General features: G+C 49.1%; 1 protein-coding gene across 7 annotated transcripts in view; it reads right to left on the bottom strand.

Moving 5' to 3' along the window:
- ADD1 (adducin 1) overlaps nt 1-14,646 on the bottom strand; it is a 95,719-nt gene that overhangs the window by 16,146 nt on the left and 64,927 nt on the right. For all 7 annotated transcript variants that reach the window (XM_056554995.1, XM_056554999.1, XM_056554994.1 and 4 more), the window contains exons 11-12: nt 14,449-14,550; nt 13,974-14,063 (exon numbers count right to left, since the gene is read on the bottom strand). In XM_056554995.1, coding sequence (XP_056410970.1) covers nt 13,974-14,063; nt 14,449-14,550 — 192 coding nt within the window. The remainder of the gene's footprint in view (nt 1-13,973; nt 14,064-14,448; nt 14,551-14,646) is intronic.

The raw sequence follows: 14,646 nt of genomic DNA, 5'->3' as shown, positions 1-14,646 counted from the left end.
AATGTACAGAGAATGTGTGATTGCAAGAAATCAATGTACTAACATGTCAATGGTAAGTCTGTGTAGGAGTATACAAATTTGTCAATTGAGCACAACTTTATATATCCGAAAGTAATGTAATATCCAAAGTAATGTTGTTCTCTCCAGGAACTATTAATTCAACTCCAAACAAGTGTTATCATGCACCAGTCATATACAAAAATGTGTGGAATCTGTCATCAGTGTCATTAGTACTAAGCTGTTGGTACAGGCTGGTAGTGGGGATGACACTGATAACAATACTTACCCATCCCCAATCTGTGGTCCCATTTGCTCATTATCCTCCGTATTTGGGCGGCAGGCTTGGTGCACAGGCGGAGCTCCAGAAGCACACTGACGTCACTGAGTCCGCTTCACTTGGCCCAGCTGTGGGCAGGCTTGAAGCAGAAGATGGGGAATACCAGCTTGCTGCTGGGGTGCCACAAGTCTGTTGCCGCTACAAGGAAGATAACGGGCAAGCGGGACCACAGATCGGGAATAGGTAATTATTTTCAGTGTCAACCACACTACAAGCCTGTACCAACAGATTAGTGCGGTTAACACTGATGACATATTCTCTAACTCTACATAGGATATACCAAATGGGGGAGATTTATCAAAACCTGTCCAGAAGAAAAGCTGCTGAGTTGCCCATAGCAACCAAATAGATCGCTTCTTTTACTTCTCAGTGGCCTTTAAAAAAAATAGACGCTATCTAATTGGTTTCTATGGGCAACTCAGCAACTTTTCCTCTGGACAGGTTTTAATAAATCTCCCCCATAATCCGTGAAGAGGGAGAGAACATTATCGATGTAGTCCAGCCACAACTAAACTAAAGTTTTTCACTGCAATACCCCTAGAGTCAGAAATGTATATTGCTATTCTTTAAAAATAGTTCTCATTGTTTGACTTGTATTCCAGGATTTGCTTGTCTTCAGGTGAGACTGGAGAACTTTGAATACCATGTTCTAAACATATTTTGTATCATTATAAAAGAACATATTCCGTACTCCATTTTTGCCTTAATTTTTTCTGGAAAAAAACACGGCATTGGAAAACTTTTTTCCCCCAAAAATTTTTCAGGCCCTACTATCTCTATAAGACACTATTTTCCCTACCACATATAGTCATATGGCCCCTTATCTTACAGAGTGTCTGAAATAAGAATGATTTTAAAGGTCAAACCAATATGCTACCTACCAACTAGAGTGAGGCATAGTTGAACAATTCATTCACTTAGGACGCAACTACACTGCAAAATCTAAAATCTATGTTGTCTTCTCAGCTCATGCACCCAGCAAATGCAAAAAAGTGTGTTCTTTTTGCACATAGTGAGCTGGTATGAATCAATATCACTTTTTTTCTTAACTTTATAGGAAGGAGTAGCACTACTCTATACTGCAGTAAGAGGTGCAGAAATGAAAACTTTTTATCCCCACCACTTAAAAAAATAATATATAAAATGAGTGTTTAGGTCAGCTACCCAGAGACCCAGAATAACAGGGCTGTATGTACCTTTCTAACTGTGTGGATTTTAGCTGGACTAAAGGCCTGCTCTGACAGCTCGAACCCATCAAGAGTTTCGGAACAGTCTGAAAGAGGTGCATCCTGAAACAGTAAATTGAATAAACACAGCAGACCAGACCTCATGTACACCATATAACACTGAAGACATGAGAACATGCAAGTCGGCATGGCAGCAATGAGGTGGAACATGCACGCAGCAACAAATGTGAACGACACTGATGACTGCATGGCTTTAAAACGGTTCAGACTGAAAACATGGCTGAAAAGGAATGGAGTAGACTTCACCCATCGCTACAATTAAACATAAAGCCTAGTTCTCTATGTGCTCATATGCTGAGTTAGCCGTCAAACAGTCTATATAACAGGTTTTAAGACCAGTGAACACGTTTTATTGCCCATATCTTTGTAGCTGCTATAAATGTTATCATTGCTTCCTGTGATCTCACTGCAGCTTATTTGACAGCAGCCTGTACAGAGAGAACATACAACTGTATAGATGGCTAGAAAAGAAAAAAACAGTGGTGATCAATTTAAGGAAAGGAAGACTGTTTAGTAGTTTAGATATGGGTTTGCAGGGATCCTCAAATGTGCCAGTAGGGTCTGTGTATTTACTGGAGATTTACAAACTGCATATCTGTTTTAGGTCATCTGAGGTGCAGACAACGTTTGGTGCACCTTAAAAGGAGATTTTTTTGTACTCCCTGTAAAATCTCTCTCTCATAGCCTTCATTGGGGACACCTATATTAACGGGTATATGCTCTTGCCACTAGGAGGCGCTGACATTAGGAAAAGAAGTCTGCTCCTCCCTGAAAGGATATATCCGCCCACTGGAAGTGAGGTCACAAAGCAGTAGGAGAAGCCAACAAAGAAATAGGTCCGAAGGACCCTAGAAAAGAATCCCGGATAAAAATAACTGGAAAAGAATATCCGGACAAAAAAAAAATGAAGATATGGGTGGGTGCGGTGTCCCCCAATAAAGGCTACGAGAAAGATTTTACGGCGAGTACAAAAATTCTCCTTTTCTCGGTCGCTCTTCATTGGGGGGGGGGGGGGACCTATACTGATAGGACGTACCAAAGCAGTCCCCTAGGGTGGGAATAATAACCACTAGCGAAAGGAAATCAGTCCCGGGACCGAACTCACTTGTCCGTAAGGCCTGAGGACGAGCCCGCAAGCCAGAGAAAACAGAGGCCTAGAAAAAGAGCTCTCGGAAGATCCGCCAGCCATGGAGATGGACTGGGCTGCCAAAAGGAAGGGAACGTCCTTTGCAGGGACTCTAAACCTTCGGTCCTCATAGAAAGACCAGAAAAAGTTGACTAGGAAGCCAGTGGGGCTGGAAAATCCCGGAAGGAGGTAGGAAATCAACTCTAAGGAACACAGAACCAGACAGAGGGCTAGCCCAGCTGGGAAACAAAAATGGAAAATGGCACAACAAAAGAAAAAAGACTGAAACCGGTTTTTAGACAGGCCTGGTGTGGAAGATCAAAAATCTGAACATCTGCACACCCAAAACCCCTATCCAGGAGCCCGTCGCAACCACCTAGGAGGTGACATAGCTCCACTGGTGTAATCCGGATGACAGAACGCCCTCCATTTCAAGAGAACATGGACCCCTGAAGAGAGGATGGAAGAAAAATGGCCAAGAAGAAGCGGAATGTCCAGAAAAGGGGCATCCCGGAACACCAGAGCGACAGACAGGGGAAATTGAGATTCCTGAGTCACCTGGAAGATGGACGCGGAAGAATAAACGGCCAAGAAAGAAGCGCAAGACCATGAAAAGGTGTATCCGGAACACTGGAGCAGCCAACCTGGGAATTGGAGATTCCCTAGTCTCCCGGAAGACTTACACCCGAAGGGTAAGTAAACCCAACATCCACAAAACGCTCCAGGTGACAAAAGATCCGTGCAGAGACAGAAGAAGTGCGGTACAGAATGACTGCCTCAAATGCAGAGAAATCTGGGCAGGACTGCTACACATGCGCGAGACCTCAACCATCACTAAGGCCCAAAGAACCAGGAGGGCAAACCTAGAGAAGAAATCACACCACGGCGTCCCAGGATAGTGGCCTGGACAAGGAGACCAACCGGTCCTGGGCCCCAGCAGACCAGAGCTCTCTGAACGGGAATGGAGGGGGAACAAAAAGGGAACCCAGCTGGGACTCCTAGGCTCTGGGCACAGAAAGGTAACTCTAGAAAACTGTGGAGTCAATGTAGCGCTACTGACACAGTCAAGGGAAGGAGAAACACACCCTACCAGGGAGATCATGCTGAGGGGGGAGGAGAGCAATGGCAGGACCCAAGCTACAGACTGAGTCTAGACCAGCTGTTGCCGAGCCACACATGATAGCAGAAACCCCTACGACAGAGGGGAGTGCCAAGGCTGCCTGAGCAGCAGTAGATAACCAAGAAACAGGAAGGGAGCATGGCTGCAATAGTGGGCAGTAAGCACACAGGCAGAGACAGCAAAAAAGCTATACTGAATACTATCAGTGAAAAACAAGGGCCCAGGCAGATATCCCACCTATAAAGTTGGAAGAGAGAGATGACTCCATCTCGGTAGTAGAAAGCGACCAGCGAAATAGTCCCCCTAGTGGAGGGGAAAACAAGGGGTGGTGGAGATGAAACTCAGGCACAGACCATGCCGTACCCTCGTGTAAGGAGGATTTTCAAAGTGCACCAGGCACTGTAGGAGCAGGGACAACCCGCCCTGCGGCAAAGGACAAGGGTACTGGGTGGACAAAGCCCCCAGGAACTCTGCGAGAACATGTCGAGGAGCCAATTTGTGTCCCCAGAGGGATCAGAATCCTGGACACTGGAGCTGGGCAAAGATGCAAAGACGTAACTACAAATGCAAGGAAGAAGCGCACACACACACACACACACACACAGCAACCAACAGCGTTGAGAGGAACACCCCATCGGGGTGTAACCCCGGGCCAGAAGGGCACCAACGGAGCCAGTCTAGTCACGCCCCACCAGGCTCCATGCCAGAACAGAGGTACTCAACCACTGCAGACCTGTGGAAACAAGATTACAGGAAGGTCCGAAGCACACCCCACTGACAGAAGGGAATGTGCCAAGGGACCTAACATACTTAGGGACACAGACATGGATACCTCTCGATAGTAGTGAGAACCAAGATTGCAGACACGAAAAGAATCGTTGCCGTGAAAAGCCATGGAACCTGTAGGAAACGCCCACACCCCATTTCCTAATGGTGCCCCATACCAAGACTGCTGTCGCAGATGCAAGAGATGAAGGAGATATGTGGGGCAGGAAACATGCAGAGACAGTCTGAATTGTATAACCGGTTCAATGAATCCACAGACACGCTTCGTGGAACTTCAAATGGAAAGTGAGTCACCGGGATGCAGTGACTGGAGTGGCAGGAAAGGGGGAAGTGACGTGGTGGATTAGAAACCCTGCAGACACCGTCTGGCTATATGGCATAGGTACCATGGAAACACCTGGTCCCGCTGTCAGAACCACACATTGAAAGTGGGTTACCAGCCTTCAGCCGTGACAACGGCAGACATGCAGAGAGGGACCTGGTAAAGCCAGGAACCCTGCGAACCAGTATGTGGTGCACTGCATAGGGCACATGGGTCGACTCACTCAGAACTACACCTCGGCAGTGGGATACCTGAAATGCTGTCCACAGAGTGGGAAGTGTATGGTAGTTGACCCGACATAGCAGTAAATCATGGCTGACCGGATTCCTGAATACACAAGATCACTCACTCGATCCCTCCCACAGAAAGTGGGGTACCGGAGTGCGGCAGATCCGACGGGAGACCTAGTTGTGCCGGAAACCATGCAGACGAAGTTTGGCTGACTGGTATTATCCCTGTGCACTTGCAGGAACCCTCGTCCAGAGTCCTCCCATGCAGAAAGGTACGGGAAAACACTGCCAAGCATGTGGCAGCCTAGTGGATAGAATCCCCATCACCCTGGAAGATCAGGGGAGGTTGAGGAGCCCTGTATTGCATCCTTGTCGCCCAGAAAGGACACGTAGGATCACTTCTTCAGACACTACTCCATAGTAGTGGGACCGTAACTCCTGAAGGGCGACCTAGAGGTGTAGGAGACCATGAAGACCACTGTCCAGCTAACTGGCACAGGGTCTTCTTGTACTTATAACGACACCCTTCTGGACTCCTCACATCACACACAGGAACTCCAGCCAAGCACGCAGCAGCCCCATGATGGGAGACCGGTGATGGCAGAAACCGAGCAGACTGGCTTATCAATAGAGAACACCCCCAGGCGCTGGTGCCCTATTGTCACGTATGGAAGGGGGGGGGGGCCTGGGGCCATGGATAATATCACCTCCATGCTGGGAGATCAGGGGAGGCTAAGGAGCCGTGGATTGTATCCCGATCGCCCTGCAAAAAATCCATTGTACACAACGGGTCACTCCTTCGGACACCACTTGTTAGCAGTGGGGAGCCGTAATTCCAGCAGTGGGTGCAGCAGCCATGTGATGATTGACTGGTGGCATAGGAAACCTCGCTGACCACTGTCTGTGGTATTGGGTCCATGTAGGAACACGTGCTTGAAAAACTTGCACTTGAAGTGGGGGGTCCAGCACACAAGCCACAGTTTCCGAAGATCTGTAAGGACCTGTGGGAGAAAATTGATACCACTGTGGTCTCCCAGCACCCTCCCGGGAATAAAGACCACAAAGCGGATACTTGATGTCTAAAGACACAACAGAATGAAACACCTGGGAAAGGCCCTCAGCTAAGTTCAAGGATGTGGATACATCTGCAGGGGCATCCCACCGGTGTCTCGCCCTGGGGAAGGGGCTAGAATGCGGCTGTGGGCGCGGCAAACATGTCATGGAAGAAATGCCACGCACAATATTCCTGAGCTGGCGAAGAGACCTTTGCCTCATTAGGTGATAAAACAGGGTGGTGGAAGCAAATATTAAAGCGGCACCCAAAAATAACTTAATACATGGTCCCCAGACCGGAAACCCAGCAAGATTAAACCGGTATAAAGCAGACAGTAAAAGACAGCAACAGCTGTCTGCCGCCACAAGGGGAAGCCAAACAATGGACCAGAAAGTAGGGGCTGCATGGCCACAAGAGGGGGGTAAGAACATGGACTGAGAAAGATTTTATTATTTTTTAAATAAAAAGTGCGCAGGAAGCAGTGTGCTGCGCAGGGACCCTGAGGCCAGAACCCACCGGACCCCCAGGAGAGAAAGGCCAAGAACTGCGGACGGAGCGCCTCCGACCCCTGCAGCATGCCCAGTCACTACTGAGCAGGGAGCAGCGGATATCACGTGTGCTGTGGGGAGATGCCGGAGCAGAATGGCGTGCTCCGTCGTCCAAGCGCTCGGCCTCCCGTCGCCCCGGGAACAAGGTGAGGGAGAGGGGCAGAGCATGAGAGGCGCATAATGGCGCCGATGAAAGGAAAGTGAAAGTGCGGGCAGCGAAAAAGGCAGCCAGCAGAGGAGCAGGGCCGGCTGTCTATGTACAGTACCGCTTTGCAACGAGAGAATGAGCCGCCACACAACCCACCGAGCCCCCACACTCGAGAGCCCCAATAAAAAATGTCAGAGATATCCCCCGACAACAACCCCCAATAATCCTTAGGATTAACCCTTGTCAGGGTAAAAGCGGGGAGCAGGCGGGCGTTGGGGAGTTGAGGATTGCTGCAGATGGGGCTGCCGGCGCTGGGGAAAAGGGACCTCAGGATGGAGAAACCCTAGCGGAGTACAGAAGGGGAGGGAGAGAAGGGGGGGGGGGGAATGTTAGACATACTCACCAACAGACTCCATCTTCTCATACTCACCCAGGCGTCTTCAACCAGCTTATGGCCACGCTGCATCATACCAGGCTAAGATAGCAGGGCGAGCAGGGGCAGTGGGGGACCCGGACCCAGGGTACAACCTCCAGGTGCTGGCCGTTGGCGAGAAGGGGTTGACAGTACATACTCTATGTCTGTGCCCCTTTGTTGCATATGGGGGAGCAGGTAACACCATGTTCCTGAACCCCCACCTGAAAAAGGGAAAAAATAAATAAATACTTAACAGCCCTTACTAGAAAATAAAAAAAAGGACCAGGTCTGGGGAGTTCCCAGACCTGTGTCTTGCCTCCTAATGACACTAGCTAAAACTGATTACCTCACTTCCAGTGGGCGGGTATTAGAAGGCTTGACACTAGGCAACATAGAAAAGTCGGCCCCTCCCAGCAGGATATACCCCGCCTACAGACTGAGCCAAAAGTTTTAGCTTGGTGTCAGTAGGAGGGAGTTCTGGAGTTCTCCAGACCTGGTCATTTATATTTCTTATTTTTTAGTTAGGGACATATATAGAGAGAGTTTTCTCTCCCTTTTATTTCTCTATTTTTAGGTGGGGGCTCAGGAGCATAGCGCTCACTGTTTCCCCATTTGCGAAGAAGGGGCTCAGGCATCGAGTTATGTACTGTCAAGCCCTTCTAGTCACTGATCAGCACCTGGGGTTGTACCTTTGGGTCCGGGTCCCCTAACTACCCTGCTCTTCTCGCTGTCTCAGCCTGGCATGATGCAGGCGTATAATAGCTGGCTGAAGACTTAATGAGCTAAGGCTGCTTTCACACTATGAAAAATACCAGTTATATAACACCAGTTATAAAATAGCAGGCGATTGCGGGGTTAAACCGCCATTAGAAAATCCCTAACATACGTTAGAAAATCCCATAATAGTCTATGGGATTTTTCTAATACCCGTTTTAACCAGTTATTGCCCGTTATTAATAGCTGGCGTTATTTTATGACGGGAGATAGTAACGGGAAAAATAGTACATGCACTATTTCTTCCGTTCAATCTCCAGTCACAAAATAACGCCCATAAAGAATAACGGGCGATAAAGGGTTAAAACGGCTATTAGAAAATCCCATAATAGTCTATGGGATTTTTCTAACAGGCGTTTTAACCCGTTATCGCACGTTATTCATAATGGGCATTATTTTGTGACGGGAGATTGAACGGAAGAAATAGTGCATGCACTATTTTTCCCGTTACTATCTCCAGTCATAAAATAATGCCAGTTAATAATGGGCAATAACTGGTTAAAACGTCTATTAGAAAAATCCCATAGACTATTATTGGATTTTCTAATGGCGGTTTAACCGCGCGATCACTCGCTATTTTATAACGGGTGTTATATAATGGGTACTTTTCATAGTGTGAAAGCAGCCTAAGTTTTCCAAAGGGCAAGGTGAGTATTTTTCTCCCCTTTTTTTTCTCCAGGTATCTAGCCTCTCCCAGGATTCTCAACCTCTGTAGCCCCCATTTGGAGCCCACTCCTTTTTATTCATTCTAGGAATAGTCTCCTGCTCGGCCATTCTGAATATTGGTGACAGACAGTGGTGCAGGACATTTTGCTTTTTTTTTCACAGTATTAGGGGAATTTTTTTTACAGCCCTACTCTCGCCGCCTGCACTTTGCGCCGGCACATTTTTGCTTCGGCCGCCTCCACGCACAAGGTGACCGGAGCGCCGGAGGTTCTGTTATTCTGTCGGCTGCGCTGTTTGCTCAGGGCCAACAGCTTTCCTTCTCCCGGCCGCACTTGCCTTTACTATTAGACGCCATACAGGGATTTTTAATATGGCCGCGGTCTCCTTACGGAGATTAACTCCGCCCACTCCCTGCCAGCGGGGATTCCGGACCAGTGTAGTGCGCACGCTACAGGTGTCATTTTGGACCAATTGAGGACCTGGCTGGCGTTGGCCCCTACCCCCTCCCTCTCTGCTGAGAACTGGCTTTTTCACAGCCTGCTTCTTCTCTTCTCCTTAGGGACAAAGACACCGGGTGAGACTGCTCCATTTTTTCTTTTGCTTACACTATGTCCGAACCCAGAAGTGATCCCCCCCACTCCAGACAGGGCACTGCAGCCCTGGTCAACTATTATGCTTGTGTGGGCTGCAAAACAAAATTGCCTTGTGGTTCTGCTGAACCCACTTGTCCTGCCTGCACCACTGCACGCCCGGGCCCTCCTGGTATCTCTACCCAGGACGTTCCGTCAGAATCCATGGGCTTTGCTCTCCCTCCAGAATGGGTGTCTTCCCTCTCCCAGTCTATTTCCGACTTGGCACAGGTCTCCCCCGTTCCGTTGTGACTGTGTTCGAGAGGTCTTCCTTACACCAGCCCTCCAGAGAGGCTCGTTCTCCTTATTTTAGGCGCTCTCACAAGCGCCCTAGGGTTTTCTCCTCTGGCTCATCTCCAGACTCCGAAAGTGAGGATAGACTCTCTCTTCATTAGGTCTCGCTCCCCTTCCCTGGCACCCCGAAAACGACCCTCTTCTCAGTGCCGCTCTCCTGGTCGCAGTCCTTGGTCTCCAGATCTGCATACCAGGTCAGTCTCGCCTTCATCCAAGGTTGCCTCCACCTGCTCCCACTCTCCTGGGGCGCTGGAAGGTGAGGAGTCAGGTTCTGCCTCTGACTCAGGAGGACCGAGCCAGCAAGTCAGACATGGTAGACAACTTGGTCTCTGCCATCAGACACACTTTTCACCTAGAGGACCCAGGAACTTCAGTCCCAGCTCCAGAAGTTTCCCTTCACTGATTCAGTCGCTCTCCTAAGGTTTTCAGCTCTCATGCTGAATTTGCCGACTTACTAGAAAAAGCATGGATGCATCCTGATAAATGCTTTCAAGGGACTAAGAAGGTTCAGGCACAGTTTCCCTTTGCCCTGGACCTCATTGCGAGATTGACATCTCCACCGACTGTGGACCCTCAGGTTTCCCGTCTGTCAAAAGAGACAATCCCTGGGCGGACGAGAGAATTGAAAATATGGTAAAATTCGCCTTTGAAGCAGCAGGATCATCTTTACTTCCCACCTTCTTCTGCTTTGGTGTCAAAAGTCCTGTCTGGGCTTCCCAACTTCGCCAGGGCATTTTGTCCGGGGCTCCTTCAGAGATTTGGAGGATCTTGCCATTTTGTCAGGCACCCGTAAGCCTCCCTCCGCCTGAAGGTACGCGCCCACACCCGAAGATTCTTCTCGGGTGAGGAGGTAGTTTGTCTCTTTTCCGGGATGTTTGATCTGTCCACGTGCAGGACTCTTGGGTCTGAGAGGTTTCCAACGGTTATCCGATCGAGTTTGCTTACTTTCCAAGGGATCAACTTTTTTCGTTCCCGCCCTCCTCATTCCCCTTCCTTGGCGGCGGCTTTTCGGGTCACGTTTCGGACCCTTCTCGCTCAGGGAGTTATCGTCCAAGTTCCTACCAAGGAGCGTTTTTCAAGTTTCTATTCAAACCTGTTAGTCGTTCCCAAGAAAGGGGGTTCCATCCGCCCAATCCTGGATCTATAGCTCCTCAACAGTCACCTACTCCTACATCATTTCTGTATGGAGTCTCTCCGTTCTGTAGTGGCATCCATGGATCAAGGGGAGTTTCTTTCCTGGGTGGATATCAGAGACGGCTACCTGCACCCCCATTTTTCAAGCACATCAGCGCTATCTCCTCTTCGCAGTTCCAGTGGGCCATTTTCAGTTTTTTTGCCCTTCCTTTTAGCCTGGCCACTGCTCTAAGGGTCTTTACCAAAAGGTCCTGGCGGCAGTGATCGCCATCCTGCAAGCACGGGGTGTGTCCGTGATCTCCTACCTGGATGACCTCCAGGTCAAAGCTCCAACCAGGGCTCAGAATCTATACAGTCTCCCGCTTCAGACCTTGTCCCGCTTTGGCTGGGTGGTCAATCAGGACAAGTCCAACCTGACTTCCACCCAGACTCTGATCTTCCTGGGACTCCTGTTCGACATGGCGATCGCCCGAATTCGGCTTCCGCCGGACAAGCGCTTTGCTGTTATCAGGAGTTCGGGTTCTCTGGCGTCCGGTTCCAGTTTCCATTTGGTTCTGCACGGAAGCCCTGGGTCGGATGGTGGCAGCCATGGAAGCCGTTCCCTTCGTCCAGTTTCATTGTCGTCCTCTTCAAATTTCTCTTCTGTCCCGGTGAGACAAATCTCCGCTATTCCTCGATTGCAGGATCATTCTTCCTCCCAGGACTCACCAACCCCTCCTGTGGTGGCTTCGGTCCCCTCTTCTTCGTCAGGGACGATCCTTTCTGCCCCTCCACTGGGAGGTCATCACTACGGATGCCAGCCTCAGCGGTTGGGGAGGAGTCTTCAGGGATCGGACGGTCCAGGGCCTTTGGTCCTCCCGGGAAGCTCTCCTCCCCATCAACATCCTGGAACTCCGTACAATTTACCTTTGCCTCCTCCATTGGAAGCACCTCCTCCAGGACCGTCCTGTTAGTGTCCAGGCAGACAACTCCACAGCTGTGGCATGTGTCAATCGCCAGGGCGGCACAGGCAGCCCACAGCGGCGATGGCCGAGGGGGGCCAGGATCCTTCTCTGGGCGGAGCTCAAAGTTCCCTCCATCTCGGTGATTCACATACCGGGAGTAGAAAATAGGGAGGCGGACTTCCTCAGTCGCTCCTCCGCCGACCCCGGCGAGTGGTCTCCTCATACAGAGGCATTTGCGGAGATCTGCAACCTCTGGGGCACCCCAGACGTGGACCTGTTTGTGTTCGGCCACAACCAGAAGGTTCCTCGCTTCATGGCAAAGTCCTGGGATCCCCTGTCCCTAGCCGTGGACGCCCAAGGGATTCCCTGGTCACACTTCACCCTCCCATATCTCTTCTCTCCTCTTGTGGTTCCCAGTTTGTACAGACCTGCTCTCTCTGGGTCCCCTTTGCCACCCAATTTACTGTTGCTGCATTTGACGGCGTGGCGGTTGAGACAGCGGTTCTTAGGGTCAGGTGGTTCTCTCCTCAAGTAGTCCGCACTATGATCAAGGTGCTCAAGTCTTTCTCGGCAAAGATTTATCACCTTACTTGGCAGTCCTATTTTTGTTGATGTGAATCTCACTCCTTCTCTCCAGTCCAGTTAGGTTCCCTCTCTCCCACGACTTCTTTCCTTTTTACTGTCTGGGCTGGAACAACACTTGACTCTCCGTTCTCTTAGGGGTCAGGTTTCGACTCTCTCCATTCTCTTTCAGCATCCCCTGGCGTCCGATCCTCACATCTAGACTTTTCTACACGGTGTTGCTCGTGCGACCCCGCCTTACAGATCCTCTACTCCCCCTTGGGATCTAAATTTGGTTCTCAGTGCCCTACAAGGTACTCCCTTCAAACCTCTCAGGGACGTTCCTCTTCATATCCTTTCCTGGAAAGTGGCCTTCTCATTGCGGCCACTTCAATTAGGAGAGTTTCAGAGCTGGCAGCTCTCTCCTGCCCTTCTCCTTACCTGGTCTTACACCAGGACAAAGTTGTTTTTTGTCCAGTCCCGTCCTTTTTACCTAAGGTGATCTCTGCCTTTCACCTAAATGGGGACATCATCAAGGAACGTTTGCTTCATGGTCTTGATGTGGTACAGGCCATTCGAATTTACCTCTCAGTCACTTTGTGCTTACGGTGGGTAATCGTAAGGGGCTTCCTGCTTCGAAGGCGAACATTTCACGGTAGATCCGTTCTGCCATTTCGGAAGCTTGATGCTGCAAGGGGAAGACTCCTCCTTTCAGGGTCTCAGCTCATTCTACTCGTTCTGTCAGGGCCTCCTGGGCTGTCCACAACAGGGCTTCGACCTTGCAAATTTGTAAGGCGGCCACCTGGTCGTCCTTACACACGTTTACGAAGTTTTACCAGGTTTATACCTTTGCATCGGCTGATGCTGGTTGGGTTGCAAGGTGTTGCAGGCGGCCGAGGTCCAGCCTTCAACCTAAGTTGCTTGAGTTTTTTTGCCCACCCCGGGACTACTTTGGTACGTCCCACAGTTTTCGTCCCCCAATGGAGCCGATCGAGAAAAGTAGACTTTTGTGCTTACCGTAAAATCTCTCTCTCTCTGGGGATCCATTGGGGGACACAGCACCCACCCATTTGTTCTAGTGTTCCTGGTTCGGTTACCTGTCCGAGGGTGGTTTCAGTTAATTTTTATTCTGTGGTTTCTCGGACAGTTACTGTTTTTCCTTTACTGTCGGTCCTTCTCCTACTGCTTTGGGACTAAACTGTTAGCTCAGTCTGTTGGCGGGGTATATCCTGCTGGGAGGGGAAGACTTTTCTTTGTTGCCTAGTGTCAAGCCTCCTAGTAGTGGCAGCAGCATATACCCATGGTTTCTGTGTCCCTCAATGGATCCTCGGGGGAAAGATTTTACAGTAAGCACAAAAATCTACTTATTTCTAACCACCAGTAGGGGAGGTCATTAAGAAGCTCTATCATGCATGGCAGTCAGCAATGGTGGCAGAAGCGTCTGTCACAGCCATGCTGGTACCACACCAAAGCCAACTTGTGTCTATTGTTATAAACTACGCAGGTTTGCAAAGTAAAAAAGCTGCCTTTTAGCACTTACCTTGTATGCAGACAGTCTCTGTTGATTAGAGAATACGGTTAGAGCAATGGAAGAGTTAACCAGTTACAATGGAAATCCTGAAAGATTGGTGAACTGACCTGTGCTAAACTTCTGTCCACAACGACGCTACAGAAAACCTGGGACTGAGGTCCGGCTGTTTTTATGTCTTGCAGGTTCTGCTCTCTTATCTGTGAGACAAAGTAAAGAATATATATACACAGTATATTGATTAACAGAATGAAGATCTATAATGTAGTAGTCATCCAAAACAGATCTGTTCGGAGAAGGCCACTTTTACTATCCATTACATAGGTGAACAACCACATAGTGCACATAATTGATAACAGAAAACTTGGAATTTTACATTGGCCATAATGTAAATGTGTAAACCGTATATGAAGGCATTAAAATATTTTTTTCTTTGGAAAATAGCCTGAGAGATTTTCCAACATGTCTGTGCATTCAAAAACTTTATTTTTTTTTGGGGGGGGGGGGGAATTTTAGCCTGCGTCATGGTCAAGTTGCAATGTAGGACAATTCAAAATTGTTCCAGAGTAAAAATTATACATTTACCTTGTTCCTCATTTCTTGCACTTCTTTGGGATTTGTGTTCAATGGGACAAACAGGTTAGGGACAGCAGAGGTGGCAGTTCTAAGCCCTTCCTCTTTATTCCACTGCAAGATGAAGAACAGTTACATGGTTAGATGCACTAGGTCACATCCACAGATGTAGAGTTTAGTCATGCATTTCACAAGTCAGATAGGAAAATG

The sequence above is a fragment of the Hyla sarda genome, chromosome 1 (genome assembly GCF_029499605.1).
Source record: "Hyla sarda isolate aHylSar1 chromosome 1, aHylSar1.hap1, whole genome shotgun sequence".
In the NCBI taxonomy this organism is placed as follows: domain Eukaryota; kingdom Metazoa; phylum Chordata; class Amphibia; order Anura; family Hylidae; genus Hyla; species Hyla sarda.
The sequence above is the reverse complement of the archived record's forward strand: the minus strand, read 5'-3'. Positions and strand labels throughout refer to the sequence as shown.